Source organism: Eumetopias jubatus, unplaced genomic scaffold, assembly GCF_037043125.1.
Source record: "Eumetopias jubatus isolate StellerSeaLion01/CBP00866 unplaced genomic scaffold, mEumJub1_p1.0 scaffold_7, whole genome shotgun sequence".
In the NCBI taxonomy this organism is placed as follows: Eukaryota; Metazoa; Chordata; class Mammalia; order Carnivora; family Otariidae; genus Eumetopias; species Eumetopias jubatus.
In genome coordinates, this window is record NW_028274813.1 from 5,012,601 (window position 1) to 5,032,051 (window position 19,451).

The 19,451-nt window shown below is 61.0% G+C and overlaps 1 protein-coding gene across 1 annotated transcript; it reads right to left on the reverse strand.

The window, feature by feature from the left end:
- Positions 1–2,917: 2,917 nt before the first annotated feature.
- Positions 2,918–4,177, reverse strand: SLC25A47 (solute carrier family 25 member 47). The gene is made up of 2 exons (XM_028099241.2): positions 3,892–4,177; positions 2,918–3,613 (listed from the first exon to the last, which is right to left on the reverse strand). Exons 1-2 carry the CDS (start codon positions 4,103–4,105, stop codon positions 3,333–3,335), a joined length of 495 nt encoding a protein of 164 aa, XP_027955042.2. The 5' UTR covers positions 4,106–4,177; the 3' UTR covers positions 2,918–3,332.
- Between the last annotated feature and the right edge of the window lie 15,274 nt (positions 4,178–19,451).

A 19,451-nucleotide genomic window follows, 5' to 3' on the forward strand; every position in this document is an offset into this window, starting at 1 on the left:
TGCCTGTGTCACTGTGCTGTCTGGGGTTCGAGGAGGGGTCAAACCTGTTCCAGGCCCGGAGTGGGGTGCTGCACCTGCTGCCAAGTGCTGTGGCCCCTTCGAGGGTGCCCCTCATGTCCACAGGGTCACCGGGGAGTGACACAGAGTGGAGAGACAGCCTGGAAGCCCCTGTGGCCCCGAGATGAGAGGCAGGCTCCCAGGAATCCTTAGCCAGTGCCCTGCTAGTGGCTCTCAGACCTCATGGGATGCCTCCAGCTGCCCAGCAGGGATGTCTCGGCACAAGCAGCCATCCTCTGCACACACGGGCTGGGCTGAAGCTGAGCCGCCCAGCCGCCTGAGGCCCAGGGCAGAGGCCCTGCCAGGATGAAGCCCCAGGCTCCCTCTACCTGCCCAACCTCCCTTGCAGGTGAGGATATTGAGGCTTAAGAGAGGGCAGTGTGACTTGTCCAAGGCCACACACCGTGTTTGTGACAGAGCCTGCCTCTTATTTGCTCTCTCCACATAGAGGGACCACTTCACAAATGAGGGTACCGAGGGTCCCACCCTGGGAGGTGCTGAGGTACCAGCATGCGGCACAAACTCATCTGTCTCCTCCCCGGCCTCGACACCCCCTGGCCAGAGCACCCAGCCCCGCCCACCTGGCTGGCTGTGGTCTCCGCAGCTACATGCCATCTTGTCGCTCCCTTGCACCCATAATCACAGGTGCACTGAGTGGCTAAAACAAGGGGTCTTATGTGACGTCCCCAGGCGGCAGAGCACCAGGGCGGGAGTGGGCATCATCGTCGACACTGCTCCTCCACACAGGCTGCAACTTCGGGCAGGCCACCCAACCTCTGGGGTCCCCCAGCCCTGCCTGCCCCACTAAGAGAAGAGCAACCGTACCTCATGCTGGGGTCTTGGGAGCAGTACCCTGGGTCAGAGGTCAGGTGCCTCCCCCAGTGGTCACTGCTGGTAGGGGCCACAGCTGCTCCCACCCCCACATTTTTCTAAAACAGGTTCCAAGGGATCCCCCAGGTTAGGATGGACAGGTACAACAGCCCGGCAGGTGTTGGCAGGACGTCAGGTCGCAGCTCCTGTGGCGTGGGGACTGCTGCCAGAGAAGCTCCCAGCTGTGGGGACCGCAGCTGAGCCGGGGCCAGGGACAGGGCACAGTGGGGAGCTGGGAGCAGGGAGCACACAGTCCAGGATGAGAACAAAGAAGGGGGCTCCCTGCCATCAGACAGGTGCAGCTCTCCCAGGGAGTTCTGTGGCCCTTGGCCCTTCCCAGGGGCCCATGATTCTCCCGTCGGCTGTGGGAGCCCTGGGCACACCACCCTTTATCGCCCACTTGAAATTTCAGGTGCATCCTGGACTTCGTTAAGGCGGCCACGGTTGATGGGAAGACACAGCCGGGCCCTCCTTCTCTTGCCCGTTTGTAAGAGGGGGCTGGGTCGGCCCTCCCAAGGACCTTGTCACCTAGAGAGCATGAGGACCTGGGACCAGGCCTTCCTGCAAAGCCATTTGGCCAACGTGGGCGGGGCCAGCGGCTCGGTGACTGAGTCCCCATGCTCCCCAGCTGTGACTGGCAGGGCCGGGAGTACTGCCAGTAACTCTCTTCCCAAGGCCAAAGCAAATGGGTACTAGTGGTCTTCTTGCCAAAAGTGGACATGGGGTCAGGGTTTTGATGAATTATCAACCTTTTGTTAGCTGGTACTCTTCCTAGCACCTGGCTAGAACACTAGCATCTTCCACTTGAAGCTGGATGAACTTGGAATCTGGGGTAGGACTTCCTTCGTTCCACCCCCCTGAGCACCTACTGTGTGCCAGGCCCTGTGCTGGATAGAGTCCAAATCAGACATGTGGGTGGAGTGGGGTGTCAGGGGTCGGGGGCAGAGGAATGACCAGAACAAGGGGCCAGGGCCCCGCGGGAGCCTCATAAGCAGCCTAGTGGTCAGGCTGGGAGAGCTTCCTGAAGGAGGTGATGCCTGGGATGCGGACTCAGCCAGGCAGAGGAGGGGGAAGGGTGTTTCTGGCGGAGAGCACTGGGTGTAAGGAAATACTTGGGTCAGTGTGACAGGAGCGGACTGGGACGGGCGGGTCCACCCATGTGTCCTGAGAAAGAGCTTCCAGAACACAAGAGGGCCTTCGGTCCAAAGACATGGTCAAGGCCAGTGTCTGTGAGTGAGGAAGATCGAGGCAGGTGTTGGCCGGCTTTACCAGAGCTCTGGCCCCTGATAGCCCCCCGTGCCTGGCAGTCGTGTGGTGCCAACAAGAGGACTTCAGAAATGCAGGCACAAGTCCCCCCCCCACCACCACCCCTGCCACAGTGGGCAGGCCCAGTTCCCTCCCTGAGCTGTTTGCTCACCTGGTGTCAACCTGTTATGACCTGTGTAAGGGACCTGGCACCCAGCAGTGTCCAGGATACACAACCCTCCCTCCCTCCTCCCTCCAGGCCAAATGTCCGGCAACACGGGCCAGGGCAGCTGGCTGGAACCCAGTTTCTCTCAGACAGGGGTGGGTTTGGGATGCGGGTGGTGAGGAGAGCAAGCCTCATGCTGAAGGCTGAGTGGCCTCCCGTGTTAGGGTTCAGCGCCCCGAAGGCCAAGGGATTGGAGCCAGCCAGAGTGCTGGGCCTCAGTGTGCCCATCTGCATAGTGGGAACACTGGCCACACAGGTCTGGAGGGCTGGGCCTCTGAGGATAAGCTGATCGCCTGCCCCACAGACCACGGAGCAGCACCACTGAGCATGCTCAAAGACGTTTTATTGTCAACAGCTCCCCGCTGAGTCTCGGGGATCTCCCAGCAGGGCAAGGGCGTGAGCAGGTCTGGCAGCACGCTGGTCGTGGCCATCGGGTCAGTGCCCTCTCTGAGCAGCCTGGTGCAGGGGAGCGAGCCGGCCGGTGCCCAGGAGCTCACTAAGCAGCCGAGGAGAGCTGAGCGGGGGGCGGGGGGACCGGGCGGGGAGGGCGGCCGAGGGACTGAATGGAGGCACAGGGGTGCTCTGAAGACGCGGGCGGGCGGCAGGGAGGGGTGACAGGGAAGCTGGAACTCCAACGACCTGCTCAAATGACTCCGTGTGACGGATGTCCTCGTCCAAGAGGCCCACTCCTCCCTGGCTCGTGTGACCCTCAGGCCACCCCCAGGCTGATGGCAGACGGGCCCCTCAACCTCCTTGTGGTCCGTAGCCGGGCAGGCGAAGCCCCGAGCACGGCTGACTCGGGCTTCGGGGAGGCCCAGGCGGTCCTGGGCGGCGGCTCCGTGGGGCCCAGACCCCGACGCTCTCCTGCGCCCCCTGCAGCCACGAGGACCTCGGGAAGCTGCCGGCGGGCCGGCCCCTGGGGCGTTGGGACTGGCTACGTGGACAGGCCCCGGATGAGCCCCAGCACGGCTTCGTAGGCAACAAAGACCACCATGTTGACAGGGAAGGCGCGGCAGCAGTTGAGCGTCAGCCCCTTGAAGAGGACCCGCGGCCCCTCCTCCCGCACGCTGGTCACCACGCAGTGCAGAAGGCCCCGGTAGCGTCGCTGGCCCTGCCCGTCCGCCTGCAGGCGTGACTTGATCACGTCCATGGGGGTGGCCACGGCCCAGGCCAGGACCCCGGCACAGCCCCCAGCCACCAGCACACCCAAGACATCTGCAGGGAGAGAGCCGCGAGCGCCTCAGCCACACGCCAGCCGGCGACACAGAGGAGGCCAAGCGGGGGACCCCCGGAATGAAGCCCGGGGCGCAAGCCACCGACGTGACCTATACAAAGCCACACGGCGGGCCTGTCCCGACTCCCCGTGTGGTGGGCACGGACGTTCCCACCCCGGGAGGCTCCGTGGCACCCGGATCTGGCACGACCGCATCCACGCCTCCTTCCCCCCCACCCCCCCGCCCGGCCCCGCTTGCCCGGCCCCGGGCCCCGCTCACCTGGCCGGCTGTGGCCAGCGGGGGTGAGCTGCTCGCAGAGGATGGTGTAGGACAGGAAGTAGGTGGCGAAGGAGTGGCCGTCCCGGAAGAGCAGGGCCGAGCTGCCCTTGTAGAGGCCCCGCAGCCCCTCCTCACGGGCCACCGTGGCCAGACAGTGCAGTGGCCCTCGGTACTTGGGCCTGGGCGCCGAGCGGGCAGGGGGCGCCGGACACATGGGGGGCGCAGCCGAGGGCCATGAGGCCGAGGGGCGCCGCTGCTGCGTCTGCGTCTGCAGGCGGACCTTGGCCACCTCAGTGGGTGAGGTCAGGAACACCTGCCGAGAAGCAGCAGGGATAAGAGGGCGCCCTCCCTTGGCCTCCTGTTGCCCCAGGCGACACCCGCGCCTCCGGCTGGTCCGCCTGGCCCACCCGTCCCGGTGCAGCAGGGTTCGCAGCCAGTGCTTGCTTCTGCCACCCGGGCTGCCGGCTGGGAGCGGGCCCGGCACACCATAGGTGTTGCGTAAATGTCTGTGACTCGGGTTCGTGGAAGTATTTATCACATAACTAACATGGGAATGACATCCATGTACTAACTATGTGATTAATATAAGTATTTAGTGTAAGAATAGTACAGTACTAAATGCATTTAATAACATGACTAAGTAATATAATATCACCAATGATGCTGCCATTCTGTGGGTGCTCACACCTGTCAGACTCCGTGCTAACGGGGGGGCTCTGCACTCATAACCTTACTGGGTCTTCACCACGCCTCTTACGAATGAAGAGACAGAAGCTCAGAGAGGCTCCCTAGCTTGCCCAAGTTCACTCAGCTAACAAGAATCAGCTGGGCCCTCACCCACAGCCCCCCAGCCCTCCTCCAGTCTCTGCCCCGCCCCAAGCCTCCGTGTCCCCCTCTGCAGGGCTGGGTGGCCTCTTGGGCGGCTCCCTCGGCACCTCCGGACCCCACAGTCCTGAGGCCCCCACTCCTACCCCCCACCCCCACTCACGCGGACCAGGCCAGAAGCAAATCCTGACAGCGTGATGTCGGGCTTGGCAGGCTTGGCGTCGGGGCTGCCGTATCGAAATCGGCAGATGTGCGCCAGGCAGTGGCGGTAGGTCCCGAAAGACACGGACGAGACCAGGGACACGGTGCACACGGGCAGCGAGAGGCCTCGGTAGAAGCCCCGCACCTGGCGGGTAGACAGACAGGACCCGAGGGCCCGAATCAGGCCAGAGGCCCAGCCGGGAAGGGGGCCACCCGGAGGGGCCCTGGGCCAAGGGGGCTGGGTCTCAGCCCTGCTCTGGCCTCCCTGGCCGGTCGCTCGCTGCCAAGCTCTCCGCGTCCTCGGCTATAGATTGGGGATCATAACACTCCACTTTCGAGGTTATGTGAGGGACTGAAGAGACAGAGGGCCAGGCTGGACCTAGGACAGCTATTTGATGATGATGATGATGATGATGATGATGATGATGATGACATTGAGTAGCATGCTTTATTGTAGCCGTTTTTTCATTTGTTCACCCCTGGCCAGCATCGAGCCCCAGGTTCACTTTGGTAAGTATCCCTGAGTCCCTCCTCTGGACCGGGCTCTCAGCTGGACGCTGGGGACACCTCACAGCTCCACCCAGCATGGCTTTTAAGGGATGCCCAGCCTGGAGGGGATAGAAATGCAAACACTCGGGGTCCCCCCCCGACCCTCAAAGGCCCCAGATGCCACCTGTAGACCCTCTCCTGAAGGCAGGACCTCATTCTGAGCACCTCCTATGTGCCAGACGCCTGGCTCTCGTCCTCAGAGAAACCCAGCAGGTTGGTACAATCATTTCCATTTGGAAGGTGACAGAGCTGAGCTCAGATGGCTTCAGCACCCCCTGGCTGGTTGGGAGCGGCAGGCCTGGGGTCTGAGGCCCTGACATACTCCTGCCCATTACCCTGGGCCCCGGCCTACCCGCTCTTGGCGGTATGTGTCCCAGATGCAGTGCCAGATGCCCCTGTACTTGGGCTCTGTCTGGATCTTGACCTGTGAGAGAAGCGGACTTCAGGAAGGGGTGGCTCCAGGCCGACGGCAAGGTCAGTAGGCCTGGGGGAGGGGACGAGACAACGCCTTGATTTTCATATGCGTGCTGAGTGTGGGCAGAGCAGGGATCAGGAGCCCCATGTAAGACAAGAAACCTGAGGCACAGATGAGAAGAGGGGCTGACATAGTCCTGAGGAGCGTGGGGAAGGCTGGTCTGATTAGCAGGCCAGAAAGTTCTCTGGCCACAGGTGGATGCAGGTGACTCGGAGGGCAGCCTAATCCCAGCCAGGGGCCTTTGGATGGACGGCAGAGGCCTGCCTCTTGCCATACCTTCACCGTGTCCAGGGGGTAGCCCACAGCAACACCACAGACACCTGGAAGGAAATCAGAGGGACCAGGTGAGAAGGAGGAGTAACCTGATCCTGTCTCAGGGCAGGAGGCAGCAGTGAACCCGACCAGCTCCCGCTGAGAATAGACCCACACTTCTTGTCCACACCGTGTCTCATCAACCCTGAGCGTGCTGATGCAGAGAAGGAAACTGAGTCTCAGCCAAGCTGCTAGCAGTTTCTCCTTCCGCGTCTTGGCCCAGCCATGCCTTGTTCCGAAAGCCAGGGATGCGTTTTGGGAGCGCCTCTGTTTCGACACTTGCTGCGCTCTGCCTCCAAACCAGGCAGCTCTTGTCCTGAAGCCTGTGACGGGTCTGTCTGCCTTTCAGCGGCCAGGTGCGTGTGAAGGAGAGGCACAGACCCAACGAAGGCCATGAGGTAGGAAAGCCCAGGTCACCCAGGGCTCTGTGAAGGACGGCCTGGCTCTCCCTGCAAAGGGCCAGGTGCCACCATCTTGTTCCTTTCTCCTTTCCTGACACTAGAGCCTCAATGTCCACGCCCCCAGCACTGCCCTGGGGAAGCCAGAGAGCCACAGAGCCCTGGGGTAACATACCCCAGGGGTGAGGGGTAGTGAGGGCCACCTGAGGACAACAATGCCCTTGGGGGCTCTGCCCTATTTACTAGGCATCCCAGGACTCAGTAAGTGTGCATGAATGAATGAACGAGTGAGTGCACGAACAAAGGACTGACTGAATGACTTGATTGGAATTATCCTCCTTGACCCTCACACAGACCTCACCAAACTCCTACTCATCCATCAAAGCCCTGCCACCGTATCACCCCCTCTCTGGAGCCCTCCCTGGACCCCTGTATCTGGGTTGCCTCTGTGCCGGAAAACATATTGATTGGAGCGCTGATCACGTGGTTTTGCTTCCCTCCCACGCATGCCATGTCTGTCCTCCACAAGGGCAAGGCCCAGGTCTTCAAGAGCCCTTCCTGGCTTTGTGATCTTGGCCAAGTCAAGCCCCTTCTCTGAGCCTCCTCCTTAGGGGGCTAACACGCAGGGAAGCAGCTGGCCTCTGGCCCGGCGCAGAGTCGGACCTCAGAAAGGTCCCCGGGGAGGCCAGGGCTCCAGCCTGCCCTGGGTCAGCACTGCCCTCCCCTCCTGAGGGAGGGGGACACCCCACACCATTCCCAGAAGTATCGACCAGCACCCACGGCTATTTCACAAGACCGGCAAGGCTAGGCGTGCCCCGCCCAAATTAGGCTCCCAGCCTGCAGGATCGAGGGCCGGGGTGGGGGAAGCCCGTCCCCCGCCTGTTTCCCAACAGGCCAGTTATCTCTCTGGATTTGTCTTTTGCAACCAGCTCTTTCCCCAGAAGGGAAAATAGCTTGGGAGGCCAGCAGGCTGGGACAGCAGTCAGCCAGCCAGCGGGTGCGGCCGGGGCTCGGCAGGGCCTCTCCCCCTCCCCGCCCACCCCCACCCCCACCCCCACCCCCGCAGTCCGTGTTTCCGGACCCAGGCCTGTTTGTCCTCGCTGCCCACCCTCCCCCAGCCTCTTGTTCCTTCCCACAGCTCAGCCGTCCCTCTCCACACTGACGGCCCAGGCGGAGACCACCCTCTGCCCCCGCAGCCCTCCCCCCCACCCCCACCCCTGCCTGGGGGCCCCCAGGCTGAGCGGGCCAGGCCAGCGCAGACTCACCTCCCCCTGCGCCTCCTCCCAGCACCTGCGGCCCTCACTGGGGCCCGACCACTTCTGGGGCCCCCCCGCGGCCCACTGCGTGGGGGGGACTACTGCCCCCGCGCGCCTCCTGGGACCCCCTCCCCCGGTCCCTGTCTGTTACCTCCGATGGCGCCAGCCACAAAATCCATGGACAGCAGGGTGGTGGGGAAGGCCCTGGGGTCTGGCTGCCTGACAGCGGTCTGCCACCACCGGGGTGGCCTTGACAGCACTCATCAGCTCCTGGCCGACCTTAAATAGCTGGGGCCGGGGGAGGGACAGGAGACGGGAGCCTGCTGACCAGTGGCCTCGAAGGCAGAGGTCGTGCGGGGCAATGCCCAAACCCAGGCACTGGGCAGCTGGACTCCCTCCCACCCACCCCCCAAAGGACCCTTGTCCCAGTGCCCTTGGGACCCGGGGGTCAGGGAAGTATGTGAGGCCACGGGAGGTGGCAGGCTCACTGTCCACACTGCCAGGTGCAGACACCTCCGGGGAGGTCCGGGGATGGGGCTGTGGTAGCCCTGTCCCTCCAAGCCTTCCTGGTGCCCTCGGGCCTCCCCAGGAGCCCTCGAAGCTCCATCCTATTCACTCAACAAACACCATCCGGGCTGGGGCCGAGCTGAGGCTGCACGGAGGCGGATAAGACCCAGTGCCCATCCTCAGGAGGCTCCAGCCGGCAGGAGGGAGTGGGAGCGAGCACGGGCAGGCTGCACGAGCCCCCCTTTCCCCCCTCCACCTCACAAGCAAACACGGGTCACAGCCCAGCGTCTGCTCCATGCCCTGCACGCTGCCCTGGCCCCACACTGTCCGTGTGCACCCACCTCTGTCTCCCACTCCCCGGGCCCCACCGGATCCGCCTCTGCTCAGCTCCCAGAGCCCAGCACTGACCAAGCCCTGAGGGGCCCATTGCTAGGGAACCAGGGGCCAGGGCTGCTGATTGGGCCTCTCACGAAGCCAGGGTTCTCCTGAAGGGAAAGCAGGGCTGACGGTCCCATTTTACAGATGGAGCCACTGAGGCCCAAAGAGGGGATTTGTCCGAGGCCGTGCAAGTGGCAGGGCTGGATGTGATCGCCAGACACTCTGGAACAACCAGCCCCTCTCTGATGCTGAGGGCCAGGCCCTGACACCCATGAGATTTGTCCCCATGGCCATCACCCAGTGGGCCCTCCCAGGGGCTCAGCACATGATCCCATATGACCCACACGGCAGTGCTGCGAGGTGGCCACGGGGGCACTCAGGCTTAAGGAGGCCGTGCACTTGCCCAGGGCCACACAAAGTGAGTGTCCTGCTGGCCAGAAAGCTGGCAGGACCGGGGTAGAGGGGCACAGGGTTCGGACTGTCTCGTCCAGGTGGCCCTCGGGTCAGGGACTGTGTGTCTACCTGTTTTCTTGTGTTCTGACGTGTGGACGCAGGCTGGCCTTGAACAGGCTGGGTGCTGATGGAGGGGCAGCCCCCTCCCCACCTGCCCAGCCAATGCAGGGTGAAGGGGAGACAGCCTGGCAGTGGCGGCTGCCATGTCAGAGGGCAAAGGGCAGGATGATGCCCTGCCTGGCCTTTAGAGAGACACAGCTCAGCGTCTGCTTGGGAGCCAGGCTGTTTGCATCCAAAGATTTTATTTGTTTATTTGTCAGAGAGAGAGTGAGCACACGCAGGGGGAGCAGCAGGGAGAGGGAGAAGCTGGCTCCCCGCTGAGCAGGGAGCCCGATGTGGGGCTCGATCCCAGGACCCCGGGATCATGACCCAAGCCGAAGGCAGATGCTTAACCGACTGAAGCCACCCAGGCGCCCCGGGCTGTGCATTCAAGCCCAGCTCTGAGACCACAGCAACAACCACACAGACAGGAGTCCCTGCCTCGTGGCTCTTACGTTCTAGGGAGGGAGATAGACCACCAAGAGATGAGGTGACAAAAGCACGGAGACCTCCAAACAGCAGTTAGCGCCAAGGACAGAAGCAGAGGGGGGAGGAGACAAGGGGCATGTGGGGCTGGAGGGGGCGGGCAGCCCAAGACGGTGACATAGGAGACAAGTGTGTTTTCCCAGACACGGCAGCCAAGTGTCACCCGCCCTTTGTCTCCTGAACAAACACACCCAAACTTTACCCTTCTCCACAGCAGACACAGAAAACACGCCACCTCACCCTTCGGGCTGTGGTTCAGGTGGAAAAGCTCCCCAGCCCGCCATGAGCTTCGGGCAGGCAGGGCTGTGCCAGACCCGTCTCTGAGCCCACAGCACCCAGCACAAGACAGCCACCCTGGGAAGGCGGGCGGAAGAAAGGCATGAGAAAACAAGTCGGTGGATGGATGAATGGTGGAGAGATGGACGGAGGGGGTGCGCGGGCAGGTGGACAGACAGGTAGATGGAGGGACAGACAGACAGACAGATGGACTGAAGGGTGGACAGATGAACGGATGGGGTGGAGGGGTTGGGGGTGAGTGGATTGACGGTGGAAAATACAAATGAATGAGCAGAGGCAGCGCAGGGTTACCGGCCCACACTTGGCTTGAGCTGGCAAAGAGGCTGGGTGGCTGGGCAGGCAGGGGTCCTGGCCAGGGACAGCCCCACACAGTCTGGGGGAGAGCTCAGGCGGGGCCCCCACAGCCTGGGTTTGACTCCTGGCTCCGCCTCTTCCAGCTGGGTGCCCTTGGGCTGGTAGTGTTACCTCTCTGGGTCTTGCGTGGATAGCAGAAGGCAGAGTCCATGGGAACTCTCCGGGCCACTCCTCCCAACAGGGAGCGGCCGGCCTTAGGCCCTCCTCCGCCAACACCAGGGCCCCACCGAGTGCGGCCCCGCCTGGCTGGTCTTCCAAGAGGAGGCAGACATCGCACAGGAAACCCAAGCCTGGGCCGCCACAAAGGGCTCTGGGAACAGGGGGCGTGGCGCTGGCCCCAGTGGGCACAGGGACTTGCCGGCGAGGGGCTTGACACATTCCAAAATGCATTTTTACATTTTATAAGAAAGAGAATAATTATAAGTTATTTTTTTAAAAATCCAGACTGAAGGGCGCCAGGGTGGCTCAGTCGTTAAGCGTCCGCCTTCGGCTCAGGTCATGATCCCAGGGTCCTGGGATCAAGCCCCGCGTCGGGCTCCCCGCTCGGCGGGAAGCCTGCTTCTCCCTCTCCCACTCCCCCTGCTTGTGTTCCCTCTCTCGCTGTGTCTCTCTGTTAAAAAATAAATAAATAAATCTTTTAAAAATAAATAAATAAATAAATAAATATCCAGACTGAAGAGAGAGAGCATACAAAGCAAATGCCTCACAGTCCAGGTCTGGGTCCTGCTTTCTCGTCAAATGCAAGTAAACACAAACATTTTCTTTTTTGTGGTTTTTTTGTTTTGTTTTGGAGCAGGGAAGGGCAGAGGGAGAGAGAGAGAATCTCAAGCAGGCTCCACGCCCAGCGCAGAGCCCAACACTGGACTCGATCCCTCGACCCTGAGATCATGACCTGAGCCGAAATCAAGAGTCGGATGCTCAACAGACTAAGCCACCCAGGCGCCCCAAACATTTTCTTTTTTACTGTCATTTTGTGCTTTGCTTCTTTCTGTTATCAACGTGCCGGAAACACCATGGCTCCCGTGAACTCCCACACCGTGCATGTACCACGGTGTGGCCGAGGGTTCGCAAGGGGGACAGAGCTGAGCCAGGCTTGGCCCTGGCCCTGCCCGTCCTCACGTGTGACCCAGGAACCTAGGCCTCAGGGTCCTCGTCTATGAAGTGGGAATTCCGTTACCCACTGCCGACCCGCTTTGGGAGTCCTGAGGGGTCAACGTCTGGAGAGCCCTTGGAGCCGTGCCTGGCAGCCTGGCAGCACACCACATATCCCCATGATGATTTAATTCACAAGTGATAGAAGTTGGCTCGTTTCCAGTTTAGAACACAAAGTCCTCCCACAGGCCGGCTTTGGGGTCCTTTGTTGTTTCCGCGGGGCGCACTCTCAGAGAGGTCTGCTGAGTCAAAGAGAGCCGATCCATCCTTCATTTTCACATACTTTGCCATTGGGGAAGGATTTGGAGAGGTCGAGGAAGGGCGGTGGGATTTCCGGGCAATGGAAATGGGCCAGGAGCCCAGAGCGGGCACAGGGCCCCAGGCTGGCTCTGGAGACTGGCAGCCCTGGCATTTCCAGGAAATGGGGCTCCAAGGTCAGGAGAGCCCAGATTCTCACTCAGCTGGACGCCCCTGCCTTTACCGCAGAGCTTGGCACAGGCGTCCGACCCAACCTCCTGGCCCCTGGAACCACTCCTGCGTTACAGACGGGGACCCCGAGGGCCAGAGAGGAACAGCCGGTGAGAACTGATGAGAAGAATTCGAGGCCAGCTCTGCCATGAGGACGCCCCTTCACTTAACTCCCATGATTCCGTTTCTCTCTCTGTGACCAGGGACAACCTCTAGCCATGACAGGGTCAGGGCGGGAAGGACGGGCTCCCAGCACCCGGCGTTAGAGGAAGTAGAGGCGGAACTGGGGGCGCCCCGCCGGCAGCCTCGGGCCTGACCCTGCTGCCGGCCTGCCCTCAACTGACAGGTCCTCCTGCCCCATCCCTACCTCACCCTGGCCGTGCCTCTTCATTGCTGGGCACCCGAGCCATAGCTCAAGCGCTTCCTGGCCCGCTTCTGACTCATCTCCCACTGGCCACGTTTCCAGCCCCTGGCAACCCCTTCATGCCCTGCCCAGGGGGCGTCTTCAAGCCTGGAGTCCCCATTACCGGCCCTGAGCCTTGGATGTCGCATCTGGACAAGATGACCTCTGACCCCACCCTGATCTGAGACACGGGAAGATGGGCTGAGCAACGGGAAGCTCTCTCCAAAGTAGGACCTGAAGCCAGATGTTTTAGGGAAGGGAGGCTATTGACTTCTGCCAATCAATCGATCACTCCTTAGGGTGTGCATGTTGTTGTGCAGGCCTCCTGCTGGGCACTGGGATCCAGGAATGACCTCGACACTACCCTCGCCCACCTGCAGGCCCAGCCTGGCTGGGGAGTACATACTACCTATTACTGCCGAACAAATTATCCCCAAATTTAGCAGCTTCAAATGACCAACATTTCTTATCTCACAATGTCCAAGTGTCAGCAATCTGGGAATAGCTTGGCTGGGCAGCTGTGGCGCGAGGTCTCCCATGAGGCTGTCGTCAAGCTATGGGCCTGGGCTGCACCACCCGAAGGCGTCACGGGGGCCGGACGGACCCCCTTCCACGGTGACTTGCTCACATGGCTGTCGGCTGGAGGCCTCGGTCCTCGACACACGGGACCTCTCTGCAGGACTGCTCCCGACGTGGCTCCCAATGTCCCCCCGCACCCCAGAGCTAGAGATCCAAGAGGAAGAGCCGGGGGTGGGGGGGGCTGTCTCAGAAGTGACACATGGTCATTCCCACTGCTTTGTATTCCCTGGAGGTGACACACTCATTCTAGCCCACGCTCAATGAGAAGGGAATTCGGGAGTGGGGAGTGTGCAAGGATTAGTGGATGGGTCTTCCAGCCACCACTGAGAGGCAGGAATGGGAACAGGTAAGCATGGCCGGCCTGTCACAGAGAGAAGCCTGTCTCCGTTGGGGCTTCGTGGAGGCTTCCAGGAAGGGGGCACAACTGAGCTGCTCGTGAAGCAGGCAGGGACTCACAGGAGCGCTTGAGAGTGTGCGTCCCCGGCGTGGACCAGAGCCTGAGGGCAGGCTCCCCGGGGGGGCCCCTGCGGGCACACAAAGATCCTCAAGAACACAGACAGGGTGAATGAGAGAAGAGAGAGACCCCCAGGCCCCACGAGGGGGTACGCCTCAGAGGCACGCCTGGCCCCAGCCAGCCCTCAGGCTCCCTGCCACGTGGCATAGAACCCGAGGGCCAGGCTCCCAAGGGGGCTGAGGACAGGGACTCCAGAGGACAGAGCCCGAAGCAGCAGGGCAGGTGGCAGAGGGGAGATTCTGGCTGGGGGAGGGGAGGGACTGTCCCCGGGAAGCTACCCCAGGAGGACACTGCTTGGCTGCGCGGCCGTGACAGGAGGAGAGCCATGGAGGGAGGAGGGACGCAGAGGTAGCACAAGGCCCTGCTGGGAAGAGGGGCACTCCGACTCCAGGATTCCTGCAGGACGGCCGATTCCGGGAGGCTGAGGGTAACTGGCCCTTCCTGGGCCTGTCTCCAGAGCTGTCCCAGGCTCCTCCCGCCTCTGTGCTCCCCGCGGGCCTGCCCGCCTCGTCCACGACTGTCCCAACACGCCTCAGGGCTCAGTACGTGTCGTTCTCTGCCCGCTGTCATGCCCCCTCCAGCCTTCCGGCTGTCAACTCCAGCTGGCCCAGCTGCCCAGCCCAGGGCCCCCGTGGGGGCACACTGCCCTCCTCTGGCCACTGCCCTCGGGCGCCTGCTCACATGGCCCTTCAGCCTGGGACAATGATCTGCTCATCCGCCCCCCAGACAGTGTGCCACCCCAGAGAGGGCAGAGCCGGGCCGGCTCACGTCGGGCCCCAGCACCAGCCTGGAGGGTGGGCTCCCGGGGGCCCGTGGACTGCACAACCTCCGAGTGAGCAGCAAGCACACTGGGCGCCTGCCATACTTGGCTGGGCGCCTCGGGCCCGGCCCCTCTGTCCCGCCCGGTTGGCCCAACCCAAGCTGCGGACCACCGCTGGGGCCCTTCAGGTCAGGGGCACCCTCAGGCAGGCCCCCGTAGGCTCTATTTTTAAACTTGAAGCATTTGCTACGAGTCTATTTATATCGCTCCCATCTTGAGTTTCTGGTCATCTCCTAATCTGGCCGGAGCCTCCCTCGCTCCGGTCCCTCGACCACTCCAAGGTCAAGTGGGTTGGGAATGGCGCCAAGCACAAGAGAGGCCCACAGCTCACGCAGAGAGGCAGGCCCCGGGGAAGGCTGTAAACATTCCCGATGGAATGAAGATGGAAGAGGCCCACACAGCATGCTGGCAACTTTGGGGTTGACTCAATTCCAGCGAATCACTTCAGGTCTACCCTACGAGAGAACTCTGGGCCCCGTGGACTTGGGAGGACAGTGGCTGGCTGTCCCCAACAGGTCCCCGGCCCTTCAGCCTCTGAGGCCCAGAGTAGATTTGCCTAGTTGGGGGCTGAGTCACTCCGAGAGCGGACTGGAAGAGAGGCTGGAGACATCCAGATGGCAGCCATTGGTTCACTGGGAGAGAGACCTGTCAGACAGAGCCGGTTCTCATCAGTGTCAGGCAGCAAACCCACAGCTCAATCCCCCAGAGCCCCCCTAAAGTCCCCCACCTGCTCACCGCAGTCCTCAGCAGCCTTCAGAGACCTTCTGGGGCCAGGGTTTCCCCTCCCCAGTTGGACAGTTGAAGATGCCTTTAGGAAACCCCTAATCTCTCAGATGAATAATTAACTCTTGTGTTTTCCTACAAAGGTGCCTGCCCTGTGTGAGCTCCTTCACTCGCTCCAGCCCCTAGGATCCTCTTCAACCCATTTTCCAGATGATGAACCGGAGGCCAAGAAGACTCACAGGGTCACACAGCCAGAAGGGGCCCGAGTTGAGAGTGAAAAGCAAAACTGCTAGAGGGAAGCTTCCCGAACCTGTGCTTGGAGACAGTCTCAACCTGTGGTCCCCAGGGCCACCCAAAGACCCCTGAAGGGGTCGCTTTAAATGCAGCTTTCGAGCCCCTCTGCTCCTGGAGTCTGATTCCTTAGGTCTGGGAATCTGTGTCTTAGCCAGCACCCTGGGAGACTCCAATCCTGGAGGTCTAGAGTGGGGAGCCAGGGCCCCCATCCCCTCATCCAGGCCTGGCTCCTCAAGCTGCCTGCTCACCCCTGCCAGAGTTGGCAGGGTGACCCCTGCTTTTCTTTTTTCTTTTTTTTTAACATAGGCTCTACGCCCAGCATGGAGCCCAAACCCCGAGATCAAGACCTGAGCTGAGATTAAGTCGGATGTTTAACCGACTGAGCCACCCAGGTGGCCTGTGACTCCTGCTTTTGAGTCAAAACTGACAGGCAGGGGTGCAGGAGTCTGACTCTGCAGGCACACGTGCACACACACACACACACACACACACACACCCCAATCCAGGAGAGGCATGTCCCCTTCCTGCATCTCCCTGGCTCCTTATCAGAGCGGACTGGCAGGGAGAAACTTTGTTTCTGAAGTTTTTTAGAAAAGACTATATCACCCAGAACCCCCAGCATCCCTCACCTCTTTTTTCGCAGAACAAAGGTACAAAGGTCCCCGGAGAAAGCTCGGTCTGTCAGCCAGCAGGGCCTCCCACCCGGCTCACCCCCCTCCCAGGGGCCATCACCTTCCACAGCTCTGGCCATTCGGTGATTGTGTCAGCTTGCACATTTATTGAGCACCCATCGTGTGCCTGCCTTGTTCAGGGTTAATAAAGAAGACAGAGAAGGTCCCTGCCCTGGTGGAGCTCACATTCTAGTGGGAGAGAGGTGATAAACACACAGAGAAACAAATGTCACTCTAGGAGTTGAAAGAAAGCAGTGTGGGGAAGGGCGGCCGGCTGTCCGCGGGAGATAGGGAAGGCCAGCCAAGCCCCTTGTGAGGGGGTGAGGAGTGAACAGGGGCCTGAGTTCTGGAGGTGATCAGGGCAAGGGAAGAGCTTCCCAGGCAGAGGCAGCAGCCGGTGCAAAGGCACTGGAGTGGGGATGGGCTTGGCTTTAGGAGCTTGTGGCCAGGTCACCTTGGGCCTAGAGGCACTGAGCCTAGGTTTTATTCCAAGTGAGCATGGAGTCAGTTGAGCAGTCCTGCCCTCCCCACCCCACCTCACCGGGTTCAAAACAGCCTCCTGTCACTGAATCCAAGTGATTCCAGGGTGGCGAGAACAGAGGTGATTTTCTTTTCCTCTATTCCTGTTGGTGTTTCTAATTCTTCCACACGGGACCCATCTTGTGTGAGAAATTATAAAGGCTGCACAAAATAAAACCTTGCACAATGCACTTTTCAGTGACCTGGCTTGACCCCTGGTCCCCTGTGACACTCCCTCCCCAACTTGCTGTCCTGTTACTGCTCTGGCCTTGAGCCCCTCCTGCTCCTTGAAGTCTGGGGCCCTGTAGGGTGGCTTCCCCGGGGACGGGGGTGGGGCCTGGGGCGCTGGGGCACGTGAGGAGTTTGAACAACCATACTCTGCGCTCTAATTTTATCCTCAGGAAACAAAACAGAACAGACACAGAACCCAACTGCTGATGCCATAATGCAGGTTCCAAAATACGGGCATTGTGTACTCATTTACTTGGCCGTGACTTCCTTGTTCTCCCTTTCCAGTCTCTCCTGAACTGCCACCAGAGCCCCTGGAGGTCAGGCTGCTGACCCCCAGGGAGTCGGGGCTCATGCTACCTGCCCCAAGCATGACATTAACGCCAAGGCAGGTGCATTCTCTTAAAAAAAAAAAAAATATATATATATATATATACACACACATAAAATACATTTTTATATAATTTAATATTTATTTTTTTAAAGATTTTATTTATTTGACAGAGAGAGACAGCGAGAGAGGGAACACAAGCAGGTGGAGTGAGAGAGGGAGAGAGAAGCAGGCTCCCCACTGAGCAGGGAGCCCGATGCAGGACTCGATCCCAGGACCCGGGGATCACGACCTAAGCAGAAGGCAGACGCTTAAGGACTGAGCCACCCAGGTGCCCCATAACTTAAATATTTAAATAAGAATATATTAAAAATATATATGTAAAGCAGGGCACCAGGGCAGTTGGTCAAGTGACCGACTCTCGGTTTCAGCTCAAGTCACGACCTCAGGGTCATGAGATGGAGCCCCACATCGGGCTCCACGCTCAGTGGGGAGTTGGAGCCTGCTTGAGATTCTCTCCCTCTCCTTCTGCCCCTCCCCCAGCTTGTGTGCGCTCTCTCACTCTTTCTCTAAAATAAACAAATAAATCTTTAAAATATATATATAAATAAAGCAGGTCATCCTTGTTTCCTTCTCAACTGTTCCATAATAATGTTCCGACTTACTGTCCTGTTAAGGCACTTGACTTTCTTCTCAAACCTCTGAAACCGGGGGTAGTTGCTGCAGGCATTGTGCTTTACCTCCGGAGGCGTCAGTAACCAGGGGACAAGTGTTCCTAGGGGCGAGTCACCTGGATGTAGTTTAATTGTCGTGCCTTGGAAGCCTTCAGCCACTGGAGTATCCCCGCTGTCAACTCCTACCCCTGTTTTGGGTCTGGGCTTCTCCTGGGGCCCACATGCTACTGCTTTTCTGGCTCCTTGCGGTCAGAGGCTGGCGATATTCAAACCCAGGCCTCCAGACCCCTAGTTCAGGGCCCACCAGCCATCACGAGCACTGGACGAGGAGTCAGCAGACCTGGGTTTGGGTCTCTGCTTAATGAATGTTCTATCTAGAGTCTAAGAAGAATAAAAGGAAACCACAAGTGACTGTTGGATTCCTCGTGGCCTCTGTATCACCATGGATCACTGCTTAGCTGACATATCCCCTAGTACCAGAAATACATAATCTTTAAAACCTTGGGTACAGATCCATTGTAAACCCCGTCCGGATTTCAGAAACGGCACAGTGAAAATAAAAGAACTGTGTGATCTGCAATCCGGAAACATCGCAGGGAGTGTGGTCCGAACCACAGGACCGTGAAGAAGGAAGTTGGGCCCCGGGCCGAGAGGTGTTATCTCACCCTCATTGTGAAGGAGAAAGTGCCCAGCCAAGTCCAGTCCCAACCGGACAGTCCAGGTCTCTGACCGGGGAGGGGTCCTTGCCACTGCCAATCTCAGGGACTCGGGGTTGGCGGGGGGGGGGGGGGGGTGGACCGCGCCGGAGCCGGCTCCTCCTCTGGCCCTCGTCCCCCCGCCCACTCCTCCCGGCTCCCCACGACGACTGGAGCCCAGAGCCCTCCCACTTGAGCCGGCTCGCCCCGTCCCGAGGCCTCCCGTGCCCCCACTCCGCCGCCCCGCTCTCGGCCCGTCCAGGAACCTGACCCGCTCCACACCCTTCCGCGGCTCCCGCGGCCCCGCAGCGCGCGGGCAGGTGCGGGCCCCCGAGGGGCGCCCCACGGCCCCCTTCCCCTTTCCAGCTCGCTCCCCGCCGCCCCGGGCGCGCTCGGACCCCGATACCCCGCGACTCGCCGCCCGCGGGGTATCACGACTAGTGGTGTCCGAGCCTGGGAGGATCCTGGCTCTAAGCGCCCGCTGTAGCGCTCGTGTCCCCATTACACGGGCAGGGACCTGGGGTTCGGCGGCAGAGTCGGGATCTGCCCCCAGGTCCCCGGGTCCGGTCCAGAGCGAGCACACCCCGCCTCCCGCTCAGCCGACCCGTCTCGCGCACGCCGGGAGGTTCCCGCCCGGCACAGGCCGCGGTCAGGCCCTGGGTTCCCGGGCCCGGCCCCACCGTCCCGCCGCCGCGCGCACCGGGCCGCCTCTCCCGCCGGGAGCGGCGCGGGCGGGCGCACGAAGCACATTCTTTGTCTGCAGCGCCCGTGCACCTCCCCCGCCCGCCACGTCCCCGCCACCCCGCCCACCTCGCACACGCCCAGCCAATGAGGCGCGGCGGCGGCGCGCAGGGCCCGGGGTGTTGTCCGCGCCTTGCCCGCCCATTGGCCGCGTTCTG

Excerpts from the sequence above, each read along its gene's own strand:
- SLC25A47 (XM_028099241.2), bottom strand. The coding sequence starts at position 4,105 with ATGTGTCCGGCGCCCCCTGCCCGCTCGGCGCCCAGGCCCAAGTACCGA. Across the intron at positions 3,614-3,891 it reads CGCTGGCCACAGCCGGCCAG|ATGTCTTGGGTGTGCTGGTG; the intron begins GTGAGCGGGGCC and ends CTCTCCCTGCAG.